At 48.2% G+C, this 15,216-nt stretch overlaps 2 protein-coding genes across 2 annotated transcripts; one reads left to right on the top strand and one right to left on the bottom strand.

The window, feature by feature from the left end:
• Positions 1 to 2,386: 2,386 nt before the first annotated feature.
• Positions 2,387 to 8,356, top strand: PGAM1 (phosphoglycerate mutase 1). Its single transcript, XM_083443889.1, has 4 exons — positions 2,387 to 2,659; positions 5,516 to 5,790; positions 7,025 to 7,205; positions 7,353 to 8,356. The coding sequence occupies exons 1-4, from the start codon at positions 2,518 to 2,520 to the stop codon at positions 7,520 to 7,522; spliced, it is 768 nt and encodes a 255-aa protein (XP_083300015.1). The 5' UTR covers positions 2,387 to 2,517; the 3' UTR covers positions 7,523 to 8,356.
• A 1,235-nt stretch (positions 8,357 to 9,591) lies between these two features.
• EXOSC1 (exosome component 1) lies at positions 9,592 to 15,193 on the bottom strand. Its single transcript, XM_083443913.1, has 8 exons — positions 14,952 to 15,193; positions 13,777 to 13,892; positions 12,896 to 12,970; positions 11,632 to 11,720; positions 11,171 to 11,204; positions 10,578 to 10,628; positions 10,393 to 10,477; positions 9,592 to 10,025 (listed from the first exon to the last, which is right to left on the bottom strand). The coding sequence occupies exons 1-8, from the start codon at positions 14,977 to 14,979 to the stop codon at positions 9,919 to 9,921; spliced, it is 585 nt and encodes a 194-aa protein (XP_083300039.1). The 5' UTR covers positions 14,980 to 15,193; the 3' UTR covers positions 9,592 to 9,918.
• Positions 15,194 to 15,216: the final 23 nt, after the last annotated feature.

Raw genomic sequence — 15,216 nt, 5'->3', positions numbered from 1 at the left:
AGGGGAACCATGGATCCTCTGCTAACAACTGCAGCAGATCCCCCCGCCATCCATAGGCATTTGCTCCATAACACGCACAGATATTTCCCCTTACTTTCTAGGAGAAAAAAAGTGAGTGTTATGGAGCAAAAAATACGGTATATGTTTTATTGCAGGTGGGGCACTGGAAGGAGTGCCAACTCGGGCCTGTCATCATGGGTGCCCGGGCCCATGGTGCCATGCAGTGTGCATGGCTCAGGCACCAACATTTGTGGGTGCCAAGCCCCTTCATGGGGTATTTTGTGGGTGCTCATGTTGGAGTTAGCACCTATGAGGGGAAGACATCCATTACAGGTGCACCGTGATGTTGCTTCTCTCTGTGCTCCTCCCAGCGGTCATTCCTCCTCTGGTCCATGCTGTGGATACACAACCTGTCTGTCTCCAGGCACTGTGAACATCTGCAAGGGATGCCCACACTGCAAGATTAATGTTGTCAACCTTCATGTTGTGTTTGTGGACATCTTTGTAACACAGAGTTGGTGTAGTGTAGAGATCCTTGGGAATCCTGCCTGGCTGGTCATGTGTACATGACCAAGGTTGCTAAGAAAGAAGTGCAAATAGGCTGCGAATGTGGGCTTGAGAGAGCACATCTCTGTTTGAGACTGTGTCCTGCCATGTGATGCCCAAAATCTTCCTGACGCAGCACATATGGAAAGCATTGGGGTGTCACTCCTGCCCATGACTCACTTCCACAAAGCAGCATGCTCAGCACGCAAGCCTAGAAGACCTTCATTATGGTATTGGTTGTTAGCATCACATTCTCTCATACACGTTTGTGAAGATTTTTCCAGGCCAGTATCACTTTAGCTGGGGTGGGGGTCAGATATCTGCCCTGTTTTGAGGACGACAGGAAGAAAATAAGGTGGGACTTTCATTCCTTTACACTCTAGCTTTCTAGAGGCAGAATTCCCTGTCACACAAGAGGAACATTCAAGCATGCCAAGTTGCAACCCCCTGATGCCTGGACTGGCTATGAGCCTGTGCTATAGGTGTTAAGTGTCTACTGTTCACTAGCATGTGGCTGTTCCAAGGCATTCATCCTATGGAAGCTGGTGCTCATTTTGAAGGACCCCATCTGGAATTTATGGCTCCCCTTATGATACAACTCTAACCTGTCCAGTCTGGCTCCTTAGGGATCTATCCTCCTTGCTGTGTTAAATAACATCTTGAATTAAGGGTGAAATTTAAAAGCAGAGCAGCCCACGGGGATGAAGGGGTAGCACCAGATGAAACGGGGAGAAGGGTAGAAGGAGCAAAGTATATTTCTGGATGAGCAAGTTGTGTCCTCACGTTAAGATCTCTGGCAGAAAAATTACCGTAATGTTAATGACAGGTGTCTAGCAGAGGAAGGGGGTGGAGTGAGAGCAAGCTCATTAATTTGGGGGGCACTCCCCCCCCCGCGCCCCTTCTAGCACCGCCCGTGTGGGATGCCCAGGCACATTGCAATGGTGACCATCCCAGCGGATGAAGGTCACGTTGCCCTTCGCGTGCGCTTCGTGAGCGCCGTGCCGGAGGGAGCGACCAGGCGCCTCCTTCTGGACGCATGCGCCAAACCTTCATAGTTCCTCCTAAAAAACGCACGTATGAATTCCAGTCTGAGACACCAGACGGCAGGACCGAAAACCAGAGCATGCGCAATACTGAATCCGGAGGGAGGGGTTGAGTGGGGCTAGAATGCCCTTAGAGATTGTAAAGGTTCAGAGGTACCATTCAACTATCTGGAGGCAAACTTCCTGACTCCTTTAAAAGTTGTTTTAGTTTCTCCTGGGTTGGAAGAACTGCTCAGAGAAGTCAGTGAATGGAGTTATTAAGAATTTTTATGTAGCGTGCTCCTTTGTAATCCAGATCTTATTTTGTGTGGCAGGTGCTATTTAACATAGTTTCAATACACTGACAAATTGCTCGGCCATTAGCCAGTTATTTCATATAAGCCCTTAGGAGCCCACTTGCAAACTAGAGATGGGCCTGAGCCTTGTTTCCGACAACAACAAAAAGCCCCATAGAAAACACTCTTAAGGTTGCCACAAATATACTTTAATTATCCCCTCCTCGGACTCGTTCACAACCGAAATTGGCGATCAACTCTGTTGACTTGCATGAAGATGCGCTGCGCTTAGCCTTTAGAAACATGTCTTAAATATGATTTTCACACGGAAAGTTCTGCACACCTATCTTGGCTGCTGCGTTTGGCGAGGGGAAAGCTCTGCTGCCCAATCACAACTAAGCCGAAACCTTAGATTTCTTTCTTTCTTGATGGGCAGCTCTCATTTCTCTTGGGTAGAAAAACGTTATGCGAAAAGCGAGCCCGGAATTTGTCCGCTGCCTGTCTGAAGGGGATGCCTGAGATGCGCCACCACAGAGGGCTGGTCTTTGGGCGCACGCCCCTTGCCTGGCCAAGAGTCTCCCTGTCGGTGGCGTCGCAGTGTGTAGAGTGCATCCGCGGCGCTTGCATCGCATCCCAGCTTCTCGGTTCCCGCCATGGCTGCTGCTTACAGGCTAGTTTTGGTTCGGCACGGCGAGAGCGCCTGGAACCTCGAGAACCGTTTCAGCGGCTGGTACGACGCAGACCTGAGCCCGGCAGGGCAGGAGGAGGCGCGGCGCGGCGGAGAAGCGCTGAGAGGTGAAGGAGACCGGGGCGCGAGGGCTGGGGAGCCGGGAGGCTGCAGCAGGCGGAGCGCGATGGGGATGCTTGGAGGCTCTCATCCCGGGGGGAAGGGGGAGGCGGGCCGGAACTCAGCGCAGGGGTCGGGAAGGTATCCGAGCAAGGCCAGAAGATCTTGCGGGTCCTCTTTGGACCACGGAGGGTCCCAGTAGCTGGCGATGATGGAGGTTTGGGCATGCGGGTGTTCCCTTTCTCCGGCTTTAGCCACGTGGTGAGCTTCCGCGTTCTCTCTGCGCAAGAATTGGGTGCCTTGCATTTTTCTGGGACGGGTCTCCCTCTATATGCCTAACTACGTCTACGGTACAGTGGTACCTCGGGTTACAGACGCTTCAGGTTACAGACTCCGCTAACCCAGAAATAGTACCTCGGGTTAAGAACTTTGCTTCAGGATGAGAACAGAAATTGTGCTCCGGCGGCGCGGCAGCAGCAAGAGGCCCCATTAGCTAAAGTGGTGCTTCAGGTTAAGAACAGTTTCAGGTTAAGAACGGACCTCCGGAACGAATTAAGTACTTAACCCGAGGTACCACTGTAATCGGAAGTAAGCCCCGCTGAATTCCGCATCACTGTAAGCGTGCATGGAATTGGCAAGGATGCTCTCCCCCCCCCCGGTGGGGGGGGGCTTACTCATGTTGGGAGGGAAATAGAAAGCCAGAATGGGTTTCTGGGCTTTCGAAGCGAAACGGGGAGTTGGACACGTTTCTGGAGGCACACGCGTGTTCTCGGGCGTTTGAACGGCAAGTCTCCCGCTCGGAAAGATGTAAAGTAGGACAAAGGAGAGGTTTCCTGAAGCTCGTGCATCGGCCTCCCAGCTGACGAATCGAAGCGCAGCTCCCTGCAGCCGGCACTGGGGTGGGGGCGTCCTAGGCTAGCCGGAACGCCGGCCTTACTCCTTTCAGAGATTGTGACGCCTCTTGGCCCCGAATAGCCTCGGGCTAAATCTGTGCCAAGCATAACAGGGATTGCATCTCACTCCTCTGGGCGGGAGGATGAATTGACTGAAAACGTGCCGCTTGTTCACTCGCCAAAGGCGTCACGGCCTACATAGAGAGGGTGGCATAGGCTGCTCTCCCGCTGTGAAAAGGGGCAGCTGCCTCTCTAGCTATGTCCCCCCCCCCCAAGCTCCAACTGCGCGACCTTGGCTAGGTCACTTCTGCGCATTTTGGGGTCACTGTTTCGGTCTGAATCAAGGCGTTCCCCCGCTGCCTCTCAAGGAAATCTTCACAGCAGCGAAATATTATTTATTGAATTTCATCTAATAATTGCTTCTCATGGAACATCTCAAAGCTCTTTTGGAATAAAAACAACAGCAATAATAAAGCAATAAAACTACAGCAATTTAAAAGGCCAATTAAAAAAATTACTGTCGGATACAGAGTGAGATAAAGATAAAAGGCTTGCTGGAAATAGGAGAAGCCTTCATATGGCATGAGAGTATCTCTTCCCTGCATTCCTTACACATGCATCCTGCGGGATTGCATTGGCAGTCTTGCTGGGCTTTTGATATGGAAATATAGCAGGAGCTGCTGAGTCATTCTGTCTTGCTGAGAGAGAGAGCAGGAGAGCAGGCTTGTGCCAGTTATTGTTACAGGAAATGTGGGGGGGGGGGGGGAGAGCTCCAGGAAGCAACTAGGGACCGCATGTCTTCTGCAGGCTCAAGAAACAGCCCGCCCAGTTCCAGTTTTTGTGCATTATCTCTCTGGGTGTAAGGAAAGAGAACAGAGTTCTACCCTTCTCTGAGAATTACGTAGAGCGTTTTATGTAAGCAGAATAAAAGCCCTGCATTTAACAGTGTCTGTTCATTTCTAATGCTGTTATTGTTAATTTCTCATGCCCTCTTAAGGGGTCATCCTGGGTTGGGTGGGTGTTGTTGGCATAAAACACATTTGCATGCACTGGTGCATGACTTGCCCTTTGCTTGCCTTTGTCCCGTTTCATCTTCCGTGTTGCACAACTACTGCTTTCCCCACCCTGACATTGGTTGGCATTATTGCACAGAACCTCTCTTCCTTTCTACAGAATGGGACAATCAGGCACATGGGAGCAGGCAAATGATTGTAAGGACGTGTTGTTAAGGCTACACTACAACATAACCTGATTTAGATAGAGGTGACTGGTTGTTTCCTCTCCTCTTGGTGAGCAGAGAGAGCGGCTGCTGTTCAGATTCCTCCCCCGCCCCAATGATTACATAAGCATTTCATCTTTCCGCTATACTGGGTTTCAATGTAGCTGGCCAAACCAAGCCAGCTACATTATAAAGTGGAAGATGCGATACGCTCAGTTTGCTGCTAATTTCAACACTGGAACTTGGTAATGGTAACCTCAGGGCTTGCAGCATATGATTAGTTAACCTACCTATTTGTTTGCTACCCCTGCTATTCCATCTTCGCTTTGTCGGGGGAGTATTTGCTGGATTATCCCCCCACCGCCTGGATTTAGTGGGTGACTACCTATGTCAGTGAAACATTGAGGGGCTTCCACACTAAGGTGTTAATGTTTTACAGAGCGTTTGGGATAAAGCATGCTTCAAATAAGTTAAGCACTGTACAGTGGTACCTCTGGTACCTCTGGATCCGTTCCAGAGGCCCATTCGCAACATAAAAGGAACGCAAGCTGCAGCGGCGTGTCTGTGCACGCGAGGGTTGCGATTCGCCGCTTATGCGCAACGTCATTTTGCATGTCTGCGTATGCGCAAGCGGTGAAACCCGGAAGTAACCCTTTCCAGTACTTCCGGGTCACCGCAGGACACAACCTGAAAAAACGTAACATGAAGCAAACGTAACATGAGGTATGACTGTACTCTCTGGGCCCTTCCAGATGCTGGTTATGAGTTTGACATCTGCTTCACATCTGTGCAGAAGAGGGCAATCCGCACCCTCTGGACTGTGCTGGATGTCATCGATCAGATGTGGCTACCCGTAGTGAGGACCTGGCGCCTCAATGAGAGGCACTACGGTGGCCTGACAGGCCTTAACAAGGCTGAGACGGCGGCTAAACACGGTGAGGCCCAGGTGAAGATCTGGAGGCGTTCCTTTGACATTCCGCCACCTCCAATGGAGCCTGATCACCCTTTCTACAGTACCATCAGCAAGGTGAGCTGGGAAACTCTAGTCCATTAGTGGTGTGTGGGGCAGGGGGGGATGGATCATTTGGAAGTTGTCATGACTATAATACCTTCCTGTTTCTGCCCATTGTTGCCCCAGAACCATGGATTCATTGGATTCCCATTTTCATCCATCTTCTCCATCCATTGCTTGGACTTTTGCCCTTACGTTACTCTCCCTTTGTCCAGTTATTTTGGGAGTCCTATAGTTGTCTTTGCTAATTGCTGGTTTTATACGGGATGTCACTCCTGAGCTGTTTTGACAATTTAATAGAACTTGCCCCTTTCATGCAATTAATCATTTACATTGTGCCCTTTCATGGATGTTTGTACTGCATGGTGACAACAGTCAAGGTTATTCGTGGAGGGGCTGGAATCTTCCATCTATACAACAACATGTTTGTTAATGGTTTTACCACGCAAGGTGGTCAGATTGCAGGCTCTAGAACTTGTTTCATCTGATCACAGTTGTGTGGATTATAATACCATCTGCAGGCATTGAAAAGCTAAAACAGCTGTGTACAATAGGCAATGAAATTGAAAATAGGCAATGAAATTAAACAGGTCAATCAGGTTAAGAACAATAGGCATTTAAATTGTGATTATGGCTGTAAAAGAGGCAACTTCTGTAGAACACGTTGCTGAAGAGCCAAAGCAATGTGCAGAAACTGCAGAGAAGCGGACTTTGGCTAAATGTTAGGAGAAACCTTCACACAGCACAAGCCGTTTGACATTGCAACAGATTGCTATGGGGAAGTGCTGGATTTGCACACCCTGGAGGCATTTAAGCAGAGGCCAGATGGCCATCTGCCAGAGATACTGCAGTGAGCAGTGAGTAGGAACTAGATTATCTTTAGGGTACCCTTCAGCTCTGTGCTCTTCCAAACATTAATAGTTTCATACCGCATTTGGGAGGACGAATAGAAAATGTTGGTTTGGGCAAACAATTATTATTTAAGGCCTAGCATGCTGTTGATATGAGAGGTAAGGAAGGGCCAGAGACCAGAGGGAAAACAAATGCTTAGACGGGCTCCTGTAAAGTGCCTATTTTAAAATGTCCAGTAACACAGGCAACCAGCGAGCATGGTTCACAGCTGGAGCATGTGGTAGCACAGGCCAAAGAACCAATTCTTCCAAACAGAAGGTGCTTCATAGATCTCCCTGAGCATCTCCAGGATGAAGCAGAAATCCTGTCTTAAATGCTACTCCATATTCTTCCGCAGGATCGTCGCTATGCCGACCTCACTGAAGATCAGTTGCCTACATGTGAGAGCCTGAAAGATACCATTGCTCGGGCCCTGCCCTTCTGGAATGAGGAAATTGTTCCTCAGATCAAGGAAGGCAAGCGTGTGCTCATTGCTGCCCATGGCAACAGTCTCCGAGGCATAGTCAAGCATCTAGAAGGTGAGTCTGCTTGTGACTTAAGACACCCAAGGCCGCACAAGCCTGGTCAAGTCTAAAGGCAAGCTCCAAGAGGCCTGCCTACTAACAGTCTTTGGGATGGGCACTATAACCAAGCTCCTGGTGTGATTCACTCCTTGCTCTTTGCAGGAATGTCTGAGGCAGCAATCATGGAACTGAACCTGCCCACTGGAATCCCCATTGTCTATGAGCTGGACAAAAATCTGAAGCCCATCAAGCCCATGCAGTTCCTTGGGGATGAGGAGACTGTCCGCAAGGCCATGGAAGCTGTGGCTGCCCAGGGCAAGGTCAAGAAGTGAAGGCAAACCCAAGTACTCCGTAGAAGATCTCCCCCTCCCTCATCCCTTTCCTTCCCAGCACATGCCTGCCACAGCCTGAGGGACTGGGCAGACGAGCCAAAGGAGGTGAAGCTTCCTGGGGCCACCACGTTCTTTCCTTCAAGACCAACGTCCTTCCACATTCACTTTCCCCCCAGCAGGATATGGCTAGATACACTAGGGATGTGGACCACAGTCCAGCACAGGGGTCTGGCAGATGAGCAAGCCCTAGCGCCATGGAATGTAATGCTGCTAAAGTGAAGGGGGGAATCCCCAAGCATTCCGAAGAGAGAGCCCCTCCTGCCTTCTTTCCATTTTATGTGGCAGCTGTAGTAGTATTGCTCGATTTGGTTTGGTCACTGGTGATTAAGACTAGCTAGGGGTGCTTCAGACAGCACAACAGGGATGCTCAAGGACCATTTATTTTTTATGGGTCTTTTTAAAGAGAGCATGTAATTTTGCTAAAGAGTCTTTTTTTTATTTTTAGTTGTCCCTGGAGTTACGTCTGATTCTGTATTAGGTAACAATAGCCAGCTGGTTATTTCATTGCCTTCAAAATGATTGTAGGAAGGAGTGAAGCTAGGGGAAGAGAAAAGGGAACAGCACCCACCCTGGAATCTCCAGCTGCGATCCCGTAACTTTGCTGTGTAGTGCCAGTAAGCCCAGATACTGTGTATCATCATGTGTTGCTTTTCTGCCCCACAGTCTGTGTGGTATCCCTGCCTGATTTAGGGCAGGTTTACACTGGAGCTCACTTCACTGTACAATGGCTGCATTTGCCCTAATCTCAGTAAAATAAAGGAATTATGTGCAATAGCTCCTGTGTCTGTACAATCTTATTGATTCCAAGAAATAGTGTTACTTGTTGCCCCCCCTATGCTGACTCTTCATCTCTCCTTTCCCATTTAGTCACAGTATCTATCCACTGCAAGCAGGTCTGAAAAGGACCCAGGTCATCTTTTGTTCCATCTTAAAACTACTGGGTGTGGAGCCCATGTAGGTAAAGTCCATATAAGGACAAGTCTTATGTTCTACTCTAGCTGATCCCCAAACCACTCCCAAGGTGAGCACTGCAGGTGGTTGGTGTCCCTGTTGGCTTACACACACACAACTGCTACTGATCAACAGGGAAGTACAGTTCCCAAGTACGGGATTCCCCTTCCACGTGGCCCTGCTGGCAAAGAGAGAGATTCAAACCATTATGTTTTCCTTTCCTTTTTTCAGATTTGGTTACTAGTTTACATGTGAATGTCAAAACATTGCAATACTGTGGATACTAAACATAAGCCAGTACTGTATACAGAAAATGTGAACGCAAGAGTAATAGGAGGGAACACAAAGGTCAATCCTGGTTTACTTATATTCAAACAATGTTTAGATAGGAACAATATCAAATTTCCTTTGTTTGTGACTAGGCATTCATTCCTTTGGTTCTCCCCCTCGAGTGCCTTGGAGCTATCTACTTCAGAACTTGGGCACTGCCTGGGATCCTGCACACCTAATCACCACCCTTGCTTCTCCAATAACATATCCTCCAACAAGAGCAGGCGGTTCACTTAGATCAAACTATCTAGGACTGAATGTAAAAAAGGTAAAGGGACCCCTGACCGTTAAGTCCAGTCGTGGACTACTCTGGGGTTGCGGTGCTCATCTCGCTTTATTGGCCAAGGGAGCTGGTGTTTGTCCGCAGACAGCTTCCGGGTCATGTGGCCAGCATGACTAAGCTGCTTCTGGCGAACCAGAGCAGCACACATTTACCTTCCCACCAGAGTGGTACCTATTTATCTATTCACACTTTGACGTGTTTTTGAACTGCTAGGTGGGCAGGAGCTGGGACCGAACAACAGGAGCTCACTCCGTCGCGGGGATTTGAACTGCCGACCTTCCGATCGGCAAGCCCTAGGCTCAGTGGTTCAGATCACAGTGCCACCCGCATCCCAGGACTGAATGTACCCAAGTTCAAAGGAGGAAGTTAACCACCTCTAGAGAAAAGCTTTTATATTGCCTATAGGTGGTATTTATTAAAGATAAAAAACAGTACTGCTTATGGCTCAGAAAGGAAGAATGGAAGACAGTTTTATTTGTCCTTTACCAGGTGTTAAGATTAAAATCAGGCAGAAAAGACAGGGACAACAGGGAAGAGTTGGTTGGTTTATAAAACAGTACAACCGCAATGTAAAGTTAAGAGGAATCAGGAGTTATCAACTTTTCTTTCCCAGACCATTCCAGAAGCCAAAGTAGCCCAGCTCTGTTTTGCACACTCATAAGGTCCATTCACAGCAACAGCAAAGGAGGCTGCTCCCATGCCCCTCTAAGCTTGCAAGCTGTAGCAAAGCCTTTCATGTACTTGCTGTGCATCTTGGGGCATACATCAGTCACTACGTCTGCAGAAACTGGGGCTGTACTCTCGCTACCTTGCGCAGTTCCTTGCTATGTGTACTGGGGCACTGCATTTCACACCAGCTGATTGGCACCATCTGTACTCCTGAAATCAGAACAGAAATCCATAGTTACACAGACACCCTTCCCAGGGAAAGAAAGATTCCTCCACTCACTAAAGGTGCCTTGCGACCACACTGAGACCCCCAGATATAGGGAAGTATATAAATTAAAATAAATAAATAAATATAAATCCACTACCTGACTCTCTGAAATTTAGTTACTGCATCCATAAACTGCCCTTTTCACTTTACAACCTAAGTGGATATTCTATATTATAGAATGTCTTCCCTCAATAGTGATGTTACTAATGCTTCTTCCTTAACCATACATTTAAGAGGTCCAGAATATGTTGGCATGTTCAGTAGATTTCAGCATTATGTACAACCCGCTTGGAATGAGACTGGTCTTACCTGCTTCACTATGAGCCACCACTACCCCCAGCTCATTTTCCGCTGTTGTCAGCAAATAGTTGGACTGTGCATCACCCAGAGAGATCTAGCGACACAGGTTGAGTTAAGGTGCAATGCCTAAAGATTTCTCTTCCAGCTAGCACATACATACACAGCACATAAAGGCAGACACAAGAAAAGGATACAACTTTGGCCAAAACAATATCTCCTGGGCGGAAACTCTTGTAAACCTCTACCTGTCAACCATGCATGAGGTGGGAAGGAAAGAGAAAGTGTGAAAAGCAAAATACTGAGACAACTTCGAGGGAAAGTGTGCAGTGAAACGTGGCCGATTTGAACATGAAGAGGACATCCATCAGATCTTGTGCTAAGATATCCTTTATCCAGAAATCACAAGCCTTTTCTTCAACAAATGTACAAAAAGAGGCATTGCTAAATGTCCTCTTGCCCCCACAAGGTTTTGCTTTTCCTCAGGTAAGTTTCCCCAAGAGTAGTAATGATTTTATTATTTTTTTATCACACGGTTTTCTCCAATGAGCTCAAGGTGGCAAACCCACTTTCCCCCCTCTCGATACTGTCTTCAGAGCAACCCTGTGAGGTAGGTTAGGCAGAGAGATGGTGACTAGCCCAAGGTCACTCAGCGGGCTTCAAAGTCTCCCATGTCCTAGTCCGCCACACACATGTATGTGTTCGTGCCACGAAGAAATGCTCCTGGCTATGCGCATTAGGTATACTACCTATTCCCATCACATGTAACCAAAATGTTTATTCCACTGACCTTGTCTTTCTCTGTGGCTCTGACATCTTCTCTCCTGCAGCAGGAGAAAAGATGGTAAGAGTTCACCCTAGTCCTCCTCTCCCTCCCCTAAAAGAAAACTGACTAGGCTATGAGTGATTGCCAAAGAAGAAGAAGCAGCTTTTTGAGGAAGGGTTAGCTAGTTTAGATGAAAAACCAAGAAGTCTGAACATGAGGCCAAGCACCTTACTGAATGAAGTAGATCTGGGTCTTGCTAGTGCCTAGATGGATGACTGCCAGGGATCCAAACACTGCCTTGGGTTCCACAACAAAATTATATAAATGAAAGGAACATAAATTTAATAAAACAATTCCCACTAGCACTCAAATGCTAATGATGAGAGTAAAACAAAATATTTATAAGGGCTGGCCTTATCTCCTCTCTAAAAGTGCAGACATCCAACACCTCAGAAGAAGCCCCCACAACAAAGTTGCCTTCCTACCGGATAGTTCCACGGAATGGGGATTTTAATGGTGTAGAGCCGACATACAAGATGTGCACCTTGGCAAAACGAGAGTTAATGCTGCAAACCTGGGTGGGAATATTGGGGGTGGGGAAAAGGGGAGAGAAAACCATAACGGAATTTCAGATTACACAAATCGAACAGAGTAATCACAGGGAACAGTAACTTCAATGCCTCAGCAATTCCCCCTCCCCTTTTTCTAAGTAACAAAAGTAATTTTAGGATTGCAGTCGGTGATGCTTTCTACTCTGTGGAGGATAAAAATCAAAGTTAGTTTTTGAGATGAAGTACGTGCTTCTTCCTTTCCATCAACAACACTTTGTTCTGGCGAGGGCAATGCTTGCAAGGGTTATACTGGACTTGCTAATGAAGGAACTTGGGCTTCTGGTATTCAGGGGCTGAACAGACCAAGAGCCTTGGTATTTATTACTAGGGGTTGAGCTGCTGCTCACTGCACTTGCCAGCTACACCCACCCACTTGTCAACCCCCCTCCTCTTATGCCTCACCAGGTCAACCCCTCCCATTAGAGCACATCAAACCACCACTGCCTGCTCCCATTAGTTTGCCCTCAGCTCACCTAGGCTTCCCCCCCCTCCAATTCTCTTATCCTCTGATGTTGCTAAGGCCGAAATGGTGTCACTGGAGAGACAGGCAGCAGCAGATCAGGATGGTTGCTGGGCTGCTGCCTAGCCCTTCCTGGCTATTCTTCCATGGTTCGACTGGGCCAGACACCTGCCTCCATCTCTCTCCTCCTACCAGCTTTGTCTCATCTCCCAACACTGCTGTGATGGGCAAGTAGCTCTCAGAAGTCTGTTGTCACACTGTAGTTTGCAGTGCCACAAGCCAAGCAAACTGCTGTGTGAAAACATCCATGCCATTTTATTATATATCAAGACATTTATATCCCACATTTCCCTGCAAAGCTAGTCAAGGTGGCAAACATGATTCTCCTCTCCATATTATCCTCATAACAACCCAGTGATATAAGGGAGGCGAAGAGTTGGTGACTAGCTCAAGATCACCCAGTGAACTTCATGCCTGAGTAGGGATTTGAACCCTGGTCTCTCAGGCCCTAATCAGACACCACATAAAAAGATGTAGAAAACATTGCTCAGCTGCAATTGTCAGGCTTGTGGCAAACAGCTTCTATATCTGGTTCACAGCCAAAGCTGTTGCTTTCCTTGGCCCACCAGTAGATGAATGAAAGACAATTCTACTGTGCCAAGATAGAAATGAGGTTACCTTGCACGTCACTGTAGCTCCCACATCAGGAAGAAGTTGAGATTCCACGTCCCTCATCACAGAAACCACCGGGAGCTAAAGAGAAGCAAAGAAGACTAGTCATGATTTGACGCATTGCTTTAGAGCAGTGCTCATCAACCACAGGTCCTCAGGTGTGGATGGACTAAAACTCCCATCAACCCCATCCAGTTTAGCCAATGGCCAGGGATAATAGGTGTAGTTCAACAAATCTGGGGGACTCATGGTTGAAAACTACTGACTTACAAGTGTTAGGATGACACTATAAGATAACCATGTCTCAACACTTCTTCTGGATTACCAGCTGATCATACACTTGTTGTTGTTGTTAATATTTATTAAATTTGTATACCGCCCTATATCCACAGGTCCCAGGGCGATTCACAGGAAAACATAAATGTAGGCATCAAATCACTACAGGTGCCACAGGATACATTTCAGGCTTTATTGGGTGTCATGATTATGCACTATGACATGAAGCTCACCTGCCTTCTTGCACAGACCCACCTCCAGTCAAGAATCTGTGAGACCCAGAACAGCTCCACAGCTATTCACAGAATCATACTGTAGAGTTGGAAAAGACCCTGAGGATCATCTAGTCCAACCCACTGCAATGCAGGAATATGCAGCTGTCCCATATGGAGATTGAACCTGTAACTTTGCCATTATCAGACCATGCTCTAACCAACTGAGCTATGTTGACTCATCCAAGGTCACAGTTATGCACTCCCCACCTCCCCAACTTGGTTCCTCTCTTGGTCCTACACTATGAACTAGCACTGCTCACATCAAAGCATTCAGTCCTTGCAATTCCCACTACACCACCCCCTCATACTGTTGCCCAGAGGTTGCTTCAATCTCACCATGCCATTCTCACTTTTCTTCATGAGACAACCAGCCAGGGAGGCATAGATCGAACCATGACGGGTGTAGGTGCCGCTTCCAGGGGTTCCTTCCTCTAAGCTGCAGAGTCTCTCTCCTGCAGGACAGAACGCAAGTCAGACATCTCATTGCCTAGAGTTGACTGTCCTTTCGGACAGTAATAGACACAGCAGGAGAAGCTGTCATAGTGAAAAGCAGGACCAATTCATGTACCCCCAGCCCTATTTATTGACTCTCATCATGCTGTTAACAGGTGTGTATCAAACATTAAAAACTTTCCTATGGTTTAAAACGGGGGCAGGAGGGAGAGGAGGCACAAATCCTAATATTACCCGGCTGCACAACTGCGTTGCAGTTTGCCACTGTTGCCATCCTGAACACGGACTGTCCTGATACCTCTCCCATTGAGCTATCTGGAGTTATAAACATGGACCACTTATAAACGCCATCTCCAACTCCTTGAAAGATTCCATCAATGGTGTCTCTGAAAATTGTTACACATCATTTGAGAAGACAGGCGAACTAATGCCAGTGTACTGAAAGAAGCAAAGATCACCAGTGTCGAAGCAAGGATTCTTCAACATCAACTTCGTTGGACTGGTCATGTTGTTCGGATGCCTGATTATCTTCCAAAGCAACTGCTCTATTGCAAACTTAAAAATGGAAAGCATAATTCTGGTGGTCAACAAAAGAGGTTTAAAGACTCTCTCAAGGCAAATCTTTGAAAATGTAGTATAAACACCCAGGGCCGTCTTTAGCAGATGCGGCGCCGGGGTGCAAATATCTGCCCAGCGCCCCCAAATTACCACTGATGGGGGGGCGCGAAGCTGAGCAGTGCCAGAGGTGTCATGGGCTTTGAAGACACTTGAACTCAGAACGCAAGGGAGAAACTTGCTAAGAGGAAGGCACGCTTGGCAAACCCTCACCGTATCAACTCCCGTCCGGAAACCTATGACCCCACTGTGGAAGGACGTGCGGATCCAGAATTGGCTTCCACAGTCACTTACGGACTCACTGTTAAAACCGTGTTCATGGAAGACAATCACACTCGGCTACGAGTGATCCCCAAAGAAGAAGAACTTCAATAGCGCGACCTCGTTTTTGCACCCAGCCAGGACGCCTCCCTCCTCCCGCCCCGGCTTTCCCAGTCACCCACCAGGGACGCAGTACCGCGCGGGAGCCATCCTGTCCCGGCCGAGTCTGAGCGGCGGCCTCCCTCGCCTTCCGAAGCAAGTCTCCCCCACCGAAAAGGGAGGCTGAGCCGCTTTCTCATTGGCCGGCTCTGCTGTCACATGACTTCCTCCCCGCGCGCATGCTTTCCTCCCTGGGCGGAAGAGCTATTAGAGCGCAGAGAGGGAGAACCATCGGCTGACGGCCCGAGGAGACCGTGCGAAGCGACGCGCAGTGGATGACGGGAATCG

Source organism: Podarcis tiliguerta (genome assembly GCF_965153285.1).
Source record: "Podarcis tiliguerta genome assembly, chromosome: 5".
NCBI classification, from domain to species: domain Eukaryota; kingdom Metazoa; phylum Chordata; class Lepidosauria; order Squamata; family Lacertidae; genus Podarcis; species Podarcis tiliguerta.
This window is presented reverse-complemented; position numbering and strand designations above follow the sequence as displayed.